Source organism: Ascidiella aspersa, chromosome 8, assembly GCF_963924565.1.
Source record: "Ascidiella aspersa chromosome 8, kaAscAspe10.2, whole genome shotgun sequence".
Taxonomy (NCBI): domain Eukaryota; kingdom Metazoa; phylum Chordata; class Ascidiacea; order Phlebobranchia; family Ascidiidae; genus Ascidiella; species Ascidiella aspersa.
The window spans coordinates 11,855,821-11,876,234 of record NC_139454.1 but is presented as its reverse complement, the minus strand read 5'-3'; the positions used below and the strand labels follow the sequence as shown (position 1 = coordinate 11,876,234).

Genomic DNA, 20,414 nt, shown 5'->3' with positions numbered 1-20,414 from the left:
CATGGGAAATAGTATTACAAGCTTTTAATTGATTTTGAAAAAGATACCTTTAAGACTTCGTAAGCGCAGACATTTATTTTACAAGATTCATAAAAGAATTTGCAGGAAAACAAAATAAAAAATAGTTACAGCAGGATTAAGAAGGTGCTCCAACAAGAAAAGTATTTTTTTTAAACCTAATATATTGTCTTTGGTAAACCGTAATTAAAAATAAGTCAAAGCAATAAAAAGGTAACCACGAAAAATTGCCCCAAAATTTCATCGGAGCTCAGAAAATTGTTTCAGGCAGCATAAAACAAGGTTTTACATTTTGACAGAAGAAAAAATGCATACTAATATTACTGGCATCAGTTTTCACTTAGTATCTTGTTTAATATATACCTGGACTTAAATTGGAGTACTTTCAATGCAATTCAGAGCAAAAATAAACACTATCAAATATTTTTTTAAAGGTAATTGCTAATAGGATTATCTGCAGTTGTGAGTATAACACCTAATTATACATCAAGAACAACATGCATGCTAATCACTTTCTATATTGAAAATAAGAAACACACACAAGCTGTACTTGAAATATGACTGCATTGTGGTGCAACCCCATAGACAATTTTATACAACATAAATTGAGACTAATTCTTTCTACCATACACATTATTTTAAGGGCCAGTATACCAGTAAAGATGGTTTATAACACCATAATAACACAAACACTTGTGTATTGAATATATAAACTTATTTTACATTATCTCTAGACTAGCTGTTTTGTTAACCACCATGTAATCCCCAACCTGCATGTACAAATACAAGTATTTTTCAGTGTATGCACCTTGGTTCACTTACAATATGATTTGTTCTCATTTTATAGTACTTGTCCACTGTTTAAATCCTGTTACTTACCAGGATTTGTGTTTTGATACATCAGTCTGCGTTGAGTACAGCTTTTGACGAATATATTTTCTTCACTTGTCCATTATAGGAGTTGTTTAGGTCTTTTTTGCCACTACAGTGCTGGCCTGAACAACTCCGTTCTCACTTTTAGTTTCTTTGGTCGACTTTGTGCTATCTCCAGTTTTAGCAGCAGTTGCTTCTGATGGAAGATGGCTAGGGGCCAGGGGTTTTGCCACTGTAGTGTCAATGGTGTCCCAAAGCTTTACTTCTTTCCAGATAACTTCCTTCCATTTCTCAACAGAATATTCAGCTTCGTCGATGGAGTTGTCGCCAAGCTGCGGAACAGGGCCTTCTACTTCGCTCACATCATACCTAAAAAAATGGTACTATGGGTTCTACAGGAACTCATTTATTAACATAAAGTTTAGGATTTTGTTAAAAACAAGAATGTAGAAACTCAATATGGTCACTACACTGGACATTATTCAGAGAAGTATCTGCCTATAAACAAATTTAGTTACAACATTCTTTACAAAATAGGTTTTCTACTGTATATGCAAAGTATGACGAAAGACATTATTAATAAACCTAACAAATATTCCAAACAACCTTGTTTAACAAAACAGTAAGATACGAAAGCCTAAATTCAATTAACCTATTTAACTTTAAACTGGGTTGGAGATCATGTACCAGGAAAATTGATTTTGTTCTCTGGAGAATAATGTAACAGCTTGCAGAGCATTTCAACTTAGCCCAAATTAAAAAGGGGGAATTTACCTCCATGTCTAAAGTTATCTACATTTACAAATAATTGGTATTTTATTTCAAAGACAATAAAGTATTTCGCAAAAGCCATGAAACAGACTAAAATAACTATATTTGAAAAGTATACAGGGACAAAGAGTTTTTGATCACACAAATATTTGCATATTTTTTAGTGATTTTTTTTTGGATATAATAGGAATAATAATAATATTACTCCAAATGTCGTAATTTCTCCACACCACAAAGGATGAAACAGCCAAGCAGTCCTTTACTGCATATTGTCTATGTCAGGGATGGCAAACATTTTGATCGCGCAGGTGAGTGGGGTGACAAACAAGACCTTATTACTCCAAATGTCGTAATTTCTCCACACCACAAAGGATGAAACAGCCAAGCAGTCCTTTACTGCATATTGTCTATGTCAGGGATGGCAAACATTTTGATCGCGCGGGTGAGTGGGGTGACAAACAAGACCTTAATCCTTACAATATGCACAAGTGGGTCATGTATTTAATTATATGCTAATTTTATGCCAAACTTTGCTGCTGCGTCTTTTTAAGTGTTATTGTCTCGGTTGGTTTTTGGATGATTTCCAAATTTGGATTCCTTGAATATTCAGAACCTAAATAGTTAAGAAATGCTGCAGCATTTTTTATGGGATTACAGTAGTTCAGCAAAAAGGTTTTCATCATGGATATTGTCAGGCTGGCAGAATCTTGCCAGCCTTCTGGTAAAAAATGCTTTTAGTTGTCTGCTTTTCTGCATGCATTTGTTGAAATGCAGTTAATGTAGGCCTACTCGTCACCCCTAAAACACTTTTGCACGACCCACAGATTGAACAATGAACATTGGCCAAAACCAAGGTGAATTTGTACTTTGTTTTGCTTAGTCCAGAGGGGATTTGGGAGTTTGACTGGGGAAACTTAGAATTGACAAAAAAAGGATGTTTTAGCTGGGGGCAGAGCCCACTATAAAATCTAAATAATACCAGTCTTTTTTGGCAAGCTATAGACTGAAGTTTACACCTCATTATTACATCACAGTGCGCTCTGTTGACTCTCTGTTATTTACTGCAACTGCATATATTGCTTTCAATAAAATATTAACTTACTAAGAATTGGTTATTAATATAGTGGCTCAAAAGCTTACAATTTTTTTGAGGGTATGCACTTGCTTTGCATTGACAAATTTACAGGTACGGATAATGGGGTCCAGTCCATGTGTTGGAAACGGTTGATAACCACTGGCTTAGACTATTTAAGGCTGGACTGTAGGTCGTTTACTAAACTAGACGAAACGGTTTGTGTTCCTGAAGAGTCCGACGAGTGCATGCATAGTACCATATTTGAAAACTGATACTGTTGCCAAACTGTAAATTGTAAAGGCTGAATAACATAAGGTGGATATTTTCAAACAATGTATTGAGATGGAACAATGTATTGAGATGGAATTATATAACACCACTATGATGGGATTGCTAAAAATCCACTTTAATTTAGGTACATAAATGGTTGAAATAAATGCTGTAGAGTCGCAGCGGGACTAAACGGAATCGGACATTTGGCCGTAGTCGGGAGTTAGACTCTTGTTATTTTTAAACGACTCCGCAGCCCTGACGTAAAGCTCCATATTTTTTCTCACCCCTTTCCCCTTTTATATTTAAAATTTTAACACAAAAAAGTAAATACCAGACTCTAATGTAGGGGTGCTGGAGAGCCTCGTCGACTGTGATTCTGTCAATTGGGTCGACAACCAACATCTTGGCTAGCAGGTCACGCGCCTGGCTTGCTCGTAACCTTCCATTGCTCTCTGAGTCAGCTGGAAAGAGACTATCAGGGAATAGGCGATGGATTGGGTGGCCCCTTTGTAGTGGACGGTTGAGGACATAATTGCGCACCGTTGGTTGAAGCTTATTGACAAAATCCTGAAAACATTTAATGTAAACAAGTACAATTTAAGAATATTAACAAGGGTTAAAAAAAGTATGTTTACTTCAGGGAATACATGAGTATACAAATGAAAACTAGAGAGCGACCGAAAACACTTTTTTACCTAACGATACTCGATGTTTTACAATTTTGTCAACCAATACCCGATACTGATTTTGTTATTTACCTTAGAAGAAATGTGCAAAATTTGAAATAATTGAAAATTAAATCCAAGTAACGTTTTAGTTTATATACCTTTATTATTTATTAAACTATTATTTTGCATATTAACTTGGCGTGATGCTAAAACCCATTTTTTTTTGTTAAAAAAAAGTTGTTTATTGTACAGAAAAAATTATATCATATTTTCGAACTAAAACATCGGCCTACATTTACTGATACCAATATATCGGTAGAAGTCAAATATCGGCCTTTATTATCGGTTTACCGATATATCGGTCTACATCTAATGAAAACTATAGTTTTTATTTTGTGGTTTAGAGGAGAGCTGCAGCAAAATATAAATAAATAAACCCTGCAGAGAATAAACAAAACTTGTTGAAAAAATATAACCATACATGTATCTTTGTAACTTTATTGATTAACAACCTGTGAAGGAGTTCCCAGTTGTTCAGTGATTTTGTTCCACTGATCAATGTGGTCAGTCCCTGGAAATAAGACTTGGCCTCGTATCATTTCACCAAATATGCATCCCACTGACCATATGTCCACTACTTCTTGATAACCCATACCGAGAATCACTTCTGGTGCCCTGTGAAAATAGAATACAGTCTGCTGTGAAACGTTTGTTTGAAATCATAAATACCATTTGGCTTCAACAATATTTTTAATAGATGACAAAATAAACATGATAGATGGCTTTGGATTAGCATATGGCCACATAAGACTAATTTGTAATTCTGTTTGCTTAAAAAAAATTGGATATGTTTAAGTTGAACAACAAAATAAAGGCAATTCTGCACTTACATTTGTATAGGCTGATATTTATAGTAAGAAATGTGTATTGCTGTCACAAAAACACACTAGGGCAATGTCTAAATATAACTAAAGCACTTTGATAAATTTTAACAGTAAAAAAAGCCAGTTAGGAGACAGAGGGCCACACCCATCGGAAGCAGATCAAGAACCAGCCGGCGTGGGGAGCAAGTAGCATGAGTAATCGTGCAGACAGCCATTAATAATTCACATAGAACAGTAAACCAGATGGTAGTTGGGTGAGTGGGAGATTCAACAATTGCAATGCCTTATTTATAAAGCAAACCCATACTTCAGTTTAAGTAAAAACCAATTTGCAAAAATGCATGTTTTAATGTTTTTTGACAGCAATTTCTGTTACAAAAAAAGCAGACTGCTAAAAAATAAAAATTTTACCTATAATATCTCGTTACAACGTAAGGTGTCATCATGAAAGAGCCACCAGCAGTTCTAGCAAGTCCAAAATCAAGAATTTTAAGCGTACAATCCGATTTTACAACAATGTTGGATGGTTTGAGGTCGCGATGTATTATTCCAGCTGAATGCAAGTGCTTTATGCCACACAGGAGTTGGTACAGAAGATAGGAGAGTCGTTCATGATCAAGGTCCATTTGAATGACCTAAACACAACACAAAAGCATAATTACATATTTTACAAAAGCTCTACATGATAATGTATGTATTAGAACATTTTTCATGTGACAGTTGTTACAAAGCATGCAGGTTTATATTAGGAATTTGTAATTATTCTATTTGCAGTTATTAAAAACTCAAAATTTTTAGTTTATTAAAATCTTTACGACATTTTTTATTGAATTTAAGCTAAATTAGAAACTTAAAAAACTATTAAAGAGATTAGTAAAAAAAAAATAAAATTCCATACTTGACAAAGACTGGCATCCATGAGTTCCATGACAAGATACACATGAGAAAATTCTTCAAAGCTGTTTTGAGGTGAAAATACATTCAAAAGGCCAATGATATTTTTGTGATTGACAGCTCTCATAAGTATGAGCTCACGGTAGGCGCGTTTTGCGTGGGTTGGATTTTGAAACGGTCGGCTTAACTTCTTGATGGCAACATTTTGACCAAGTATGGTATCGTGGGCGGCACATACCTATGAAAACATTTACAATATTGTTAATCTTTTTCCTTCACGATATTTATGGAGATTTTTTTGCATCATGTAAATTAAATGTAATCATGTTGTAGTCCAGTACTCAAATATATTTGGGCACTTTAATTAATGAAAAGCAACTACAAGTAGACATTACAAAAATTATCTAAGTTTGTTATTGTTAATTCGTTATTATAAAGTTGACATCTTTTATTCATAAAAAAACTTAAACAGATCATGTTTCCTAATGATTGATTCATTTAAACTGCCAATAACTACTTCCTATACTAAACTTGCACTGTTGTTATTTACCATTCCTTGGGCACCTGATCCAATTGGTTTTAGACTTTGGTATCGTTTTAGCACGGTGAAAACAGAGTCTGTGACTTGTACTGTGTAGAATTGAGTGTTGGCCACATCTTGGTCACCAGGTCCGGATTCAGATGCTGCTGCACCCTTTGATTTTCCGGTACTCATACTATCATACACTTGCCTGCGTTGAAGGTTATAAACCAGTTAGTTTGAAACATACTGTTTGGTGATTGCAATACAATACAATATTAAAGATTATTGAGCTTAATCAAAAGAACATGTAGATCATGAAAACGTTTTATTAATTTAGTCGAAGTAATGGTAAAAAGCTTATGCTTTACCTTATAATAACACATCATTACTAACTACTAATTTATTAAGGACACATGCTAACAATACATAAAAAAGCTAGGCGCTGGTCTAGAATCCTACCACAAAGCACAATATTAGGGTTAGCGTTTAGGTTTGGGTGGGTCAAGTATTATTATTAAATGACAAATATGAGAATACTTGACCCACCCACACCTGAACGCTAACCAGCACCCTAACCCTAATATTGTGCGTTGATTTTTAGTTGTTTGAACGCTGTGGTAGGATTTTAGACCAGCGCCAAAAGCTAAACTATGCACAACTAACTTACCCCATATGATGGTAAAATTAACAACTTGTGGACATTTATAGGTTTTTAAAAATTAAGAGCTTCCTCACATGCCGAATTCTTCAAATCGTATAAATCTTCCCCTTCTTAAGCAAATCGCATTTGTTTAAAACACAAAATTTAACTTAAAATGTCTTTGGCCAACAATGTTAAACATATTCCATCTTTAGTTAACTTGTGTTTAACTAAAAAAATGCAAATTAAAGTTACAAATAGGAAAATACTAAACTAAATGTCGTAATAGGAAAAAAATTGACAAGCCCCTCTGGAAAAACTCCATATACGAATGGTGTTCAAACAACGAATGAAGATTTAAGTTTAGTTTGTCTGCTAGATGGCGTCATCACAGTGTTTTATGGTATCACAAGGTGTGCTCTGAAGCGAAAAATATTACCACACCCAAAAGGAAAACATTATTTGGAAATATTAAATTTGTTATATAAACAACAACGATGGCTGCAAAAAAGGCTTAAAGATTTCAACTCTATTAGGAGACAAATTCAATCGATTGTAATAGTCAAAATATAAGTTAAAAATGGCGGGCTGCATCGTTATTCCCCTTATCTCTAAGTTCATTCTAAAATACTTTTATTTTTATTTTATTTTTATTTTTTAAGGAATTGCATATTTAAAAACGAGCAAAAATGATGTAAGTATTTTACAGTCCTTTCTAAAACATTGTTTTTTACTATGATATCTATGACGAAATCTCGTTTGCGAAGCTGGAGATAAAATACCCTTTTTCACTGGCGTTGTAAACCAGAAGTGGGCATGTGAGTTATTAATCCGTATAAATCCGTTATTATCATCAGAAACTTTAACATTTAAAGCTAGTGAAGTATTGTCTATTTATTCTAAATTAAGTTAGTGTGCTTTATGGTGTTAGTTTAACACTAAATAGAATTAATCCGACATCGTAAAGTTTATTTTAATTATAGAATGCTGATGCCAAAGAAGAATCGTATCCTCATCTATGAGCACCTCTTCCGTGAGGGAGTTTTGGTCGCAATTAAGGACCCTTACCTGGCGCAGCATCCAGAACTGGAAGCTGTCCCGAACCTTCATGTGATGAAAGCTTGCCAGGTTTTTAGTTTTTCTAAATTCAATGTAACTTACAACTGTCAAGCTCTGGGCATAGATGGATGAAAAATTGCTTTCCAAAAATTTTGGGTGTTCACCTGCCATAAAATGCAAACATGAAAACTAAAACGCAAAGCAAGATTGTTTTAACTAGAAAACATTATTTTAAAAAACCTCAGTTTGCACTTGCCACAGACATAGCTTCCAATTGAAAACTTTTTGGATTTTGCAAGGGGAGAATTTCATACAGCTAAAATTATGTGGCTGTATTAAAGTTTCTGTTGAAATACTGTAAAAATTCTTTACTAAAATTTCCTTTTATTCAAAAGTCTTTGAATTTATTTTATGTTCAGCTTAAGTTCTGTGTTTGAAAATATTGTTAATTAAACAAATTTAAAAAATATTCTCTAATTGTGTTGACTATGGCATTTATACAGTTTAGTTTTCGAAGTATATTTCAAATTGTCAAGCAATATGTCTTTGGTTTGTATTCAATAAAATTTGTTGCAACCATGACTTTGTAAATGTTTTAGTTTATGTTCTTTCAAATGCATAAACCTACTTGAGAAAACATCTATTTCTTTGCCGACCAACTTATTCCAATACTGTACTGTTCAAAATTTTGATTGACTTTCAATTTATTTTAGTCTTTGAAATCACGTGGTTATGTCCGTGAAAACTTTACCTGGAGGCACTACTACTGGATTCTTACAAACGAGGGAATCCAGTACCTTCGTGACTGGTTGCACTTGCCACCAGAGATCGTCCCTGCCACACTAAAACGTCAGGCCAGACCAACAGAGGCTAGGCAACAACGACCCAAAGGTAAGTGTTAACGAAGTACTTCTGTGCACTTTTACTGTCTGTTTTATCCTTAAGTAATTTATTTTTCCGAAATTTAATGTGACTTACATACTTTATAATATTTATTCAATAAAACATGTACACACACATATGTGTGCTAACAACTGTGATCTAGCTCTTCTGAAGCTGCTTTTTGAACGCCATAGCAGATTTAGAGTCTTATCGATCAATGATGCAAGCAGGACAGGCTAGAAAAATAGCCTGCAGTGAGGTTCGAACTCATGACCTCCGGTCATACCGGCACCGTCTTGTCTTCTACCAATTGCGCTACACCGGCTAAGAGGAGCGATTGAGCAACAACCATAGTTGGTCAGTCCCGTTATGACCGGAGGTGAATGAGTTCAAACCTCACTGCAGGCAAATTGTTTTTTTAGCCTTCTCTGCTTGCATCATTTATCAACAGATTCTGTGAGTCTGCAATGGCTTTTGGTGTATTTATGATATGTATGTATAAATAAAAAACTGGGTATGCCTGCCCCCCGAGAGCAATAATTTTTTTAATACAACAACAAATTATATTAGTGATTCACAGATGGTAAAAAATCCTATGTATTTAATAGTCCATAAACAATTTGAGGCTGTGTAAGAACTACATATACACAAAGGGAAATTAATTAAATCAAAGTTGCTGATTACTAGGGAGATTATTTTTGTCTTGTCAAAAAAGCCAAATTGTGTATGAAATGCTCAAAAATCTAAAATTTACAAACACTGTAACAAGCTTTTTGAAATTGTCGTTTAGTTTAAACTTTTATCAGAATTTTGTTTTGAATTACATCCAAAAATATTTTAACTGTATTATAGTATATGACTTAAAGCAATATACACGTTAATTTTTTTTTTAAATAATAGAGAAAATAATGCTCATTACATATCGCATTAAGCAAAAAAGAAGATTTGATATACAGTGCAACCTGCTCACGACGCTTTGGTTCTCGAAAACAAGTCAAAAAGTAAAAAGAGTTTTTTAAAACACACACTAGGAAGTAAACCTAGATTCTGGCTGAGCAGATTAGTTGGTGTTACGGTAATGGCCGAAAATAGTGTTGGATTGAAAGCACTATTCCCTCCTCACCAGATCTAACAACATCTTCAGGGCTTAGTGTATATATTTCGTGTGACAATGCTAGCCGCGCTCAAAGTAAGACGGCTCTCTTGTATATGATTCAGTGTACTCATGGAAATAATTAAAAACTTACCAAAAATAGGCCGCTATTATAATATATTAAGGCTTTAGCGACCCAAACTTAATTGTCCCGCAACCCACTATTTGCGGACCCCTGGGTTAAAATACCTTAGTTTCAGTAAAAATTGATGCTGTTTTAAATGGTATTGAACAGTTTTTGCTGTGTGTTATATCGCAGGTGATTTGTAATTATCTAATTTGCTATTTTAATAATATAATAGCTATTCATGAATTGTTTGCAATTCTTTTTACCTTTTATTTTAATTTAACTAAACTGTAGCTCAACAATTTTCTGAAATAACCAACATTTTGTTTTTCTTCTGCATTTTCATAGTTGTTTCTCCATTTTTTTTACTAACTATAAGCATTATTAAGAAAGTTGTGTTTTATATCTATAAAATAACTGAATTTTGTTTCACCGGTTGTTAGTAAAACACCAAAACGAGTGACAGCACCCAGACACTAATAAAGTAGTTCCAACAACAATGATTGTGTTAAAATCGATTCCTGATTGGTCAAAATTTTGTAAAATTTCACAAATTTACGTAAAAAAAAATAATCGCCCTAGTGATAACTTATTAGTAGGATAGAAATTCACATGTGAGTGGATTAATCTAGCTAAGTACTTATTGGAAGCCATTCATTCATTCTATTGGCTAGTGCAATTTTGATTCAATGTTAACCTTGCAATATAAAAAAGGTCATTCACTCTGGATTTTACAGTTTTGTTGATTCATCCATGTTTAACTCTGAACTTTAACCAAGTTTTGTAAATAAACTCTTAATTTTTTATTTTAAGTTCACTCCTTGACTTAGTTGAAATACAGTCAGTTCCCAAAAGAGTTAGTCAAGTCAAGTCGTTTTACCAAAGCTGTTGCAGTAATAAAAACTGATAAAACAAATATATCTTGTTGTTTTTTCAGTTGATGAACCCCGCCGTGCATACCAGCAGACTGACCGCGAAGCATACAGAGCGGGCCCGGGTGCACCGGACAAAAAGGCTGATGTTGGACCAGGAGCTGGCTCTTATGAATTTGTGAGTTTGTGTCAATGTAGAGTTTATTCTTGTACTAAAGAAGACTGGTCCAACGTCGACAGCATTTACCTTTGACACCATAGCTGTAGGTCTGAAAACATGTAAATTGTTCATGGCTAAAAGAGACCATACATTTATCCGTTAAAATTGTAATTTGAGAGGTGTTGCTACTACACGGTCGGAAAATAACAAATATGTTATCAAGATTTAACTAGATCAATTTGCCTAAAATTGCATGTTGGACAGCGGCAGGACACAAATCTATAGTTACAAAGAAAACCTATAAAAACTTTGCAGAATCGCGGTATATTTTTTATTACTCATTCATTTAGTTTGAAGTGGCAAAAATAGCAATTTAAGTAGTCCATACTTTCTATGTTTTGTTGAACCCAGTTTATTAGTCACTCAACATTATGCATTACATTTACAATCATTGTTGCGCCATATTCTGGATTTGTTATTCTACATTCGAAACCTAAAACTCTAGTATCCCCTGGGAACATCCCTAGTTGTGTATAATTGTAGGGGTTAGGGCAGCGTTTCTCAACCGGAGCGGCGCACTGGTGCGCCATGGAAGACTGTCAGGTGCGCCGTGAGCAAAAGGAAAAAATAATGTAGGTCCTATTAAATAAAACATAAATTTTTTACTTTTCTGTTAAGCTTAGCAGATTAATTCCACAAGCCTTTCAAGTAGAAAACACAATAAGACCTACAAAGCAACAATATCTAAATCAGATAATTAATCTATAATTGGCTACCATAGTAAGTCTATTAAGACCACCGACATAATAACGCCAAATTCGCAGTAATAACCCACAACAGAATAAGATCTAAAATAGTCTAGATAAGACCTAATGTAAAGGCTGGAGTCCCTTTAAAGATATGCAACTATAAAACCTATATAATAAAAAAAAATTGCATGCAATTTAAGAGAAATACCGGTACACCTAAAAAATTTCATGCGTACGCAAGGTGCGCCGCCACGTTTTCATACGTCTCTAGGTGCGCCCCCAAGTAAAAAAGATTAAGAAACACTAGGTTAGGGTTTAAAAAGATTAGGGAAGTTATTGTTCGACCTTTGGGGTGAGGTTTAGGGTTAAAAGATTGTAATGTATCAGCCTTATTCTAACCATTCAGGTCTTATTCCAACAGTTTCATGACTTGTTCCGAATTAGACATTATTACGATTAGTGATTTTTAGTGGTTTAATTTCGAACTTTTTATTCTAACGTTGATTTTGTTCTTATTTTGCTCTTTTGGCTCAGTCCAAATATAGATCTACATTCTACAATAGCTTGATCAAAAGTACTGACTACAAAATAAAAAAGATATATTTTAAAACCACTTTTATTTTCTTGATTGAACACATAATCCTTTATTTGCTGCACTATGTTGTTCGTTATTGTGATTATATTGGTATATTTTGTTGTAAGTGAGATAATCACCAAGTTAAACTAATCTCTCCATCATACACTGTATTAAACTTTCCAAAAAGGTTTTGTACAAAACTTATTGTTTTACCTATTGAAGTGCTTACTAAATTGTATTTGTTGCATTTTTGACCATTTTGTATGTTATTTCAGAGAGGTGGATTTGGAAGAGGCAGAGGAGCCCCTCCCCCGTCATAAAAGATTCATCTCGCTAAATAAAAGCAAAAACATGCACTTTTGTGTCTTTCGTTTGCAGTGTAAAAAATGCAGTGTAAAAAACAGACTTGTAAGCGAAAACGATTAATGCTTTGTAATGCAAAACGTTTTTTAGTTAACAAGTCGTTAACCGTAATAATATTTTAAGAAATTTAAAACATAGAGCAGTTTAGAGAGAAATGACCCTAAGTAAAAAAATATTGCTTACTCAAGTGTGCAGTTGATTGTCACGCGTCACGGAAGCCGAGTTACTGCTTGTGCTGAGAAAAAAACAATAGTTAGATAGCACAGCACAATGGCGATGGCCACAGCTTTTCCAAAGGAGTTACGTTACATTCCGAAACCGTTCGTCGTTCTTACGGGACTAGATGTCACCTACAATGCCATACATAAATCAATTTGGGACACTTTCAGCAATAACAGGTATACATAGTCGTTCTGAACGCTAATGTTATCATACCATCGTTGATTTTAGAAATGACTTGACATTCAGTTTAAGCTAGATCCTTGGTCCTGATATATCGGTTGATAAACTTTGATGTACGGGTAAAGTGATAGATAAATTATTTCTTTTTTTAATCAATAGATAATTGCTGGTAATGCAATTAAAGAATCTTTTAAGAATAAAGACCTATCTTAAAGGTATCGTTGGCAGTTTACCTACTAAAAGTTCAAAAACATTTTGCTTGCAAAACTTTAAAACAAGAGTATCTATCAGAATAAACAAGATTTTGTATCTTCTATTCATAGGTTAAGGGTGGTAGGCAAAATATTTTTTTAGGAAATTTATTTTGCATTTAAATATATTCAGTATTTACTTTTATTAATGCCTAACAAAGGGGGCTAGTCTGCATTTGATGGCACCAGTACCAAATTTTTAGATAATCAGGTGTGCAATCATGTTTTTTGCAGGTTGGAAAATCCTACCACAATTTGACTTTTTTTTAATTTAAATGCATATTATACCAATGCAGGTATGCTCACACATTTCTTCAGAAAAAAATATTAGTTGTGCACCTGACACAGAATGCACACTGACCAAGGGGGTTTAAATCCAGGACTGTGGGCTCCAATAAATTGAGCCATTGCATCCTTTTTTTAAGTTTAAACTAAATTTTTGGTCTATTTAAAATACTTAAATAAAACAACTTTTGTGCTTGGCCCCAATCTTTCTAAACTAGAAGGTGTGTGTGTGTTCAAAGGAATGGTCCAAAGCCCCTGTGCTGAAATATCCTAAAGGCAATGTTTTTTTCTCCCATTTAAATATAAGCACAAGATTAACAATATATAATGGTTGTTTTTTTGCCTGGTTGACTCTAAAAGCATTTTTATCAAATTAATGTTCTGTGAAGATGTAAAAAAGCTATTATCTTAAAAAATTTCTGGATCCATCCCGGACATATAAGGTTTCCATAAAAATGTATTTTGATGCCAGAAATATTCGAAACTTTTTCTTCACTTGTTTTCTTTTTCTATTAGAAAATCCGACCGCCTCCAGATAAAGTTTACCTGTTTGCCTGGCGATCATGCCTTTCCGAAATGTAAAACGAAAAGATCATCGTATGACTGGTACATACCAAAGGGAATCCTTAAAACCCGGTGGATGGAAAAACACCTCAATGAGATCCCTGCTTTGGTTGTAATCTTTTTTGAGTTAGACTGGGATGAACTTGCTTGGAGGGAAAGGCATTTGGCCTGTGCATCACGGGTCCAAGTCATTAGATCAAGTCTTCAAGGTAAATAGAAAGGAACATTGGTGAAATATTATATATATGTTAACATCAAACATAATACTGAATAGATTTTCTGTTTTTAAGTTCCCCGCTTCAATTTGATCTTACTTACCAGATATACCACCAGAATTATTTGCCTATTACAATGAACCATATTTCATATACATTCTGTCACCTAATTGCTTCATGCTATCGTATCACCAACTTTGTTCCTGTACGCTTAATAAACTTTAGGAAGATCAACCAAAGTTGCGGTTGTTCTCATTCAGCGGAGCACTCCGCTTCCACCTGGCGAGGATATGGTTGCAGCTGAGCGAGCAGCAGCACTTTGCAGTGCTTGTGATTTGTCTTCTAAATCACTGTTTGTTCTTCCTCATACAGACCATCTCTTGGGTTATATCATCAGGTATATTTATTTGTGTGTATCTATACAATTAAAATTCAAAATGTATGTTTATTCAGCCATGTTCATAGTTGTTCTGCCTTGTATGAAATAACTAAAAATGTAAATATTGTTAAACTCCATACATTGTAAAATTTTCTCCAAATGTAGAATTTGTTTTTGAAATTTTGCATGATTTTACCTAAGTGGGTAATACAAAAAGAAAATCTGTTTAACAACTCAAAGCACCTTTCAATAGAGGCTTATATATAAATATGTTTATTAAACACAATTTATGTATAATTTCACAGATTGGAAACTGCATTTTTTGATTTGGCTCAAACCTACTATCACTCTGAGCTGCGTCGTGTAAAAGCTCACAAAGAATTTTTGAGCAAAACAACACACCAGTTGCTTTTTCCAAGACATCAATTTAAGATCGCTTTCTACAGTGAACTAATGCAAGATGCAACAAATGCACTTAAACACTACCAACAGGTTTATATTTTTTTAGGTTTTTAATACAAATTTGACATGCAAAAGTCAAATCTTACCATAAAAAAGCATTATTTTCTTACTTTTTATTTAAATAAATATGGTTATTTAACTGAAAAAAATGCATAGTTTCATTAAACTTAGCTTACAAGTTTAGTTTAAAATATTTTATACTTGTTTCAGTCTTACAATCATATTCATGAGCTACGTTCGCATGCCACCAATAATCTGGAAGTAAAATTTGTTGGTGGGTTGGTCAACTTCAAAATTTGCAGACTTTGCTTTCTGCAACTCAACGCACCTCTTGATGCAATAAACCAATTCAGACGTCACATTGAGCAGTTTAAACCACAATTTGGAATTGCAGATTTAATGTTTGAGCATTATGCTTGGTTAAGCCAACAGTATCTGCTTTTTGCCGATCTTTTCAAGAATGCAATTGACCAGGGTTTGACTGCTATCCAAACACAACACCCAGGATTCTACTATCAACAGGCTGCACATTATGCTGATCTACGGAAGCAGCATATCTTGTCTTTGCTACCATCAATTGAAATATTGGCAGAACCCTCAACCAAACCACTGAGTGTTGAGGTCTTGGATTTCTACGGCCAGCGACCTTGGCGTCAAGGTCATCAGAGGATCGACCCACCTGATCTTGCCTTGGAAAAAGATGGCATTCTTGCCCTGCAAAAAAGAGAGCTAAAAGAAGACCATCCCTGGATTATTATTCCTCTGCTTAGCTCTGCTGTGACCCAATTTAAGAAATTTCCTTGTTCCAGACTAAAGCGCTACTTGACGATTAAAATGGGAATTGAGTACTATCATGCAAAAGAATATGGCAATGTTATAGTGTACTTAAACCGTGCAATGACAGAATACAGAAGCTGCCAATGGTGTGAGATCCTAACTCAACTGACTTCACTGGCATTTCATTGTGCTTATCTTCTTGCCGATCTGGAAAACTACTTTACCTATTCTCTAGCATTAATGGGAAAGTATTCCTGCTTGTCAGTTGAAGAAAAAACCTGCATTCAGAAGAATGTCTGTCAGTTGCTGAATGGTGAAATACCAGATGCCACCCGTCTCTCTCCTCAAATATGCCAGTTGGACGACCATTCAAGCGAAATTGAAGGGGTGAGAACAGCCTGGAAAAATCTCCTGTGCTCAGAAAACCTGAAATGCTCTGTTGAAATGAACAACCATCTGTCATTTGTTGAGTGTAGAGTAAAATTTACTGAACCACAATGTCCTTTGGATTGTAGTATTCAGCTGGAGGTTGGTAATTTCATAATATATGCAAAATGACCTTGCATTTTATTTGTAGATTCAGGTAGTTTATTAAACACCCACAGAAATCCTACATTTGTTTACACATTCATGACTATAAAATCTCTCCTAATACCGTTTTGAACAACATTTGTATATGCAATGGTGGCTTATATTTGACCAGATTTTTTTTAGGTGTACACCAGAATAACATCACCATCCTTATTTCAATTTTCTGAACTGGCTGTTAGTCTGAGCAACACTGCTTATGATGACAAATGTGTAGTACCTTCTGGGAAACTGTGCTATCAGCCAAACCAAGTCAACTATCATGTTTTTGAGTTTCCTATTGAAACTGAAGATGTAAACAGAAGCATTCAGGTTTGATTTTATTTGTATATAAATTTATATATATTATACAATATTGGCAGTCACATTAAGACTAGTTTTGCTTTTAAATTTTTAGGTAAAAAACATCATGTTAAAACTTGAGTCATCAAGTAGCAACAGAATAAGTCTTTCATTGACGTGGAAACGGGTGGAGAATGGCCAGCAGTTTAGAGACCTAGAAGTCTTTGACTGTCACGAAAAAGATAACAATGAATGTGACAATCAATGGAAAGAAATTAGTGAGATCTGCACAACCGAAATAATTGGGAGGGAATCAAGGCTAAAAATAATGGTTAGTAATGCTGCCCCTGCATTGACAAATGAAATCTTCCCACTAACTGTCTCTCTGACTTCCGAAGAACCAAATTCCAATGCTGAAAATATCAATGTGTTAGTATCACTGAAACCTGAGATAAAAGAAGATGATATGCTCTATCAAGCAACTAACATATTTCTAGACCCAGAGTCTCCGGGAAGTAACACAAAAACGATTGAGTTTTCACTTGGTATTTTGAGGCCTGGTGAAGCCAAAGAGAAAGTTGTGTATGTCCAACCAAGAAAGCCTGGCAAGGTTTCATCGACCGTCCAAACAGAATACAAGGTAAATAACATCCCAGTTGGATCAAAGATTCACAAAGACAAGCAACTAAAGCATGTTACATGCAAGTGCAAATCCTCTACTGACATGTTGTTGGAGATAATTGATCCTTTCAAGTTGACAGCCCATGTAACTTCAATGAGCATGCAGTCTGTGTCTTCTGTCTATGCTGGTCAACCTTTTCTTATGCTGGCATCCCTTGTTGCGCATAGTCCATGGCAATTGGATATTTTGTCTTGCAAGCACACTCTTCCAAAAGAAACTGATCTCAGTTTGACCTCCGAACCACAGCTCATAAATTCGAATTTACTTCTCCAAGAGAATGAGACCATCATTGATTGCTCAAGTTTGTCACTGAATGAAAGTTCAACAATTTCCTCAGGTGTTTTGTTATGTTTCCTAAGCTATTATATGAATAACTGTTAGCTGTGGTACGTTTGTTGCTTTCCTGTTTAATTTGTACTGTTTTAAAGCTTTACTCTTTTTGCAGAAAATGTTGACTTGGGTGTTTACACAGTGACATGGAAGCGAAGTGGTTCGAGCTCTCCCACTGTCACTTCCCAGCTCAAGTTGCCATCAATTATTACTAAGTAAGTCTTGCTGCAATTGCCAAATTTCCACACAAATGTGACTGTTGAAAAATATCAATACTTAGTCACTAAAAATATGAACTGGTCCCCACAATAATTTACCTAAAAAGTGGCAACGTGACTGCTTGTCCAACATTTTTTTACTAATTATACATATTTTTTTTACAAGTACTGTAATAATATAAACAATATTATTATTCTCACTTTTTTCAAATCTGGTTCGTTGTGGGTCAGGCATTATTAAAAGTCCCATCCCAATGTAGTATCACCTGTGGTTTTGGCTTTTTGTGTATAAATCCTATTTGTATAGAATCTTTGAAATCAGTCGAGACGAAAGTTCTCCCAAAATAAGGCAAGTAAATCAGGGTGAGAACCCTTAATACGGGTTGCTATTCTGATAAATTCATGCCTGTTCAAACCAATATTTAACTGGACCAAATAAAAGTGATTTGATGTTATTTACTGTTGAAGCAACCTCATTAAACAAGGAATTAAGTTTAAAATAGTTTCCATAATTTGTTCTATGTCAGTTGCAATGCAAGGTCTCATGCATTGATTAATTTCCCTTTTTAAGGACTTTTCCGGTAAGTTTAAATGCCGATATCCCAGCCTTTTGCAAGTTGCGTCAAGATGTTGAGATCACATACACAATAAGCAATCATAGCAAGGACTTTGAAATAGTGGAAGTTATGTACAATGCAGCTGACACATTCATGTTTTCTGGACCAAAGCACAGCAAAGTATTTCTGGCACCATTGTCTTCTCAAAAACTGACTTATGTGCTGATACCGCTTGCCCTGGGCTACCAGGTAATATCATATAATCCACTAATTAATTATTAAATATCATTGATTTTTGTAATGTTTACCCTGCTTGCTTTTAAAATAAAAAAAACGGTTATTTTCAACTCTGGCGTTTTTTTTCACACTTTGTGAAATTAATACAACTACCCTTAACAACCATATATGGAAACAACTATCACAAAATTAAGCTTGTAGGGTACCATTCACCTTTATAGTAATTGTAAACATCCACTGAATTTATTAAGAGTGTAAGATAGTTATATCTATGTGAATTAGGCTAAAAATGGGGTACATATCATAAACATATGGAAAATGTATTTTAGCTTATGGGTAATTTAAAAATGTTTGGGGCCAGATAATGGAAGTTTAGAAGTAAATTCTTTGACCTGACATGTCAAGCATTGTTTAGCTAGTTAAAGTCGGCGTTTAAAATACATAAAACAGATTTCCACTTCAATTGGACCACTTGTATACTGTTGCTAGAGTTTTGATGGTTTTAGAACCCTATTTTTGTCCGAAACAATTTTTGTGTGCAATGTGATTTTAAAATGTACATTAGCAATAAAATAGTGCTTGTATGCTATAAAAATCGATTTATTTCACTTTACTATACATCACTTATACAGGCTTTACCACAAATGCAAGTGTCTTCCATCGCCATACAAAAAACAAAATTTCTGGAATCGATAAGTAAAGAGAGTATGGACAACTTCTTTCTGCATTCTTCAATTCCAACCCACCTTTATGTTAAACCTACTGCTGTTTCAATTGTCTAGGCTTTTTTTCGTACTGTTTCTGATTTTTTTTCGTTTGTTCAGGCTATCCAAGCTTGAGATCATTGTCTTAGATTTTTCTCGCATAAAATCTGCTTAGTGTTTAAAATTGTTGTCACTAAAAAAAAACTTGATGTATGATTGATTGTTTAACTATGATTTTACGTTTGTCATGGCAATTAATGAATCTTCTTAAAAAAGAACTTAGTGCAATTTCTTTGGTATATTTTTCTTAATTTACTACAAATCTGCTTGGTTAGTTTATAGTTTCAAATTTGGTTCGAGTTAAAACCCAATATGGTGCAATTTTGTCATTGATGCGCCAAATTGAATAGGGATTTGATTAGTGCAATAATTTGCATATTTTTGACTCGAGTTGATGCTATTAGTCCTTTTTGCGTTTATCTTTGTTGCAATTTTGCGCAATAAATTTTTTTGATAACCGTAGACAATGTTTTATTTACTGTTTCTTGTATTATGTAAATTAAAAAAGTTATATGAGACATTATTGCTGCGTCTATTTGGTCTCAGTTAGCAAAACATTTATACTTAATGCATAAAAGATTAACACTATATCATCTAGCAATCACGTAAAAAGTTAAAAATGCATATATTACGTGAAATCTTTGTTGTTTTTTGGTAAATGTTACACACGTTATACTAGCATATTACACTGTTGAATATAAAATTAACTTAACTAGATATATTTTGGTAGAAATTGCATTTAGGCTTTTGACACCAAGAAGGTAAAATATTACACGGAGCCATGATACCGAAAATACTGCCACGCGGCCCACGAATACATGATAAACTAAAATACTAAAAAGTAACTCGCGGCCCACAGTTTGCCGACCACTGCAGTACAGTATAAGATCAAAATCGTCTGGATAAAACCTAAATCTGTT

At 34.2% G+C, this 20,414-nt stretch overlaps 3 protein-coding genes across 3 annotated transcripts; 2 read left to right on the top strand and 1 right to left on the bottom strand.

The window, feature by feature from the left end:
• Positions 1-55: 55 nt before the first annotated feature.
• Positions 56-6,885, bottom strand: LOC146136135 (stress-activated protein kinase JNK-like). The gene is made up of 7 exons (XM_083395870.1): positions 6,647-6,885; positions 6,007-6,187; positions 5,461-5,694; positions 4,974-5,197; positions 4,191-4,353; positions 3,342-3,577; positions 56-1,260 (listed from the first exon to the last, which is right to left on the bottom strand). Exons 1-7 carry the CDS (start codon positions 6,649-6,651, stop codon positions 984-986), a joined length of 1,320 nt encoding a protein of 439 aa, XP_083251996.1. The 5' UTR covers positions 6,652-6,885; the 3' UTR covers positions 56-983.
• Positions 6,886-7,410: 525 nt separating this feature from the next.
• On the top strand, positions 7,411-12,494 carry LOC146136134 (small ribosomal subunit protein eS10-like). Its single transcript, XM_083395873.1, has 5 exons — positions 7,411-7,437; positions 7,603-7,747; positions 8,392-8,569; positions 10,718-10,830; positions 12,414-12,494. Exons 2-5 carry the CDS (start codon positions 7,604-7,606, stop codon positions 12,456-12,458), a joined length of 480 nt encoding a protein of 159 aa, XP_083251999.1. The 5' UTR covers positions 7,411-7,437; position 7,603; the 3' UTR covers positions 12,459-12,494.
• A 265-nt stretch (positions 12,495-12,759) lies between these two features.
• On the top strand, positions 12,760-19,945 carry LOC146136133 (trafficking protein particle complex subunit 11-like). The gene is made up of 10 exons (XM_083394959.1): positions 12,760-12,899; positions 13,956-14,212; positions 14,444-14,615; positions 14,903-15,089; positions 15,270-16,364; positions 16,551-16,736; positions 16,822-17,725; positions 17,834-17,933; positions 18,508-18,742; positions 19,363-19,945. The coding sequence occupies exons 1-10, from the start codon at positions 12,772-12,774 to the stop codon at positions 19,510-19,512; spliced, it is 3,414 nt and encodes a 1,137-aa protein (XP_083251085.1). The 5' UTR covers positions 12,760-12,771; the 3' UTR covers positions 19,513-19,945.
• Positions 19,946-20,414: the final 469 nt, after the last annotated feature.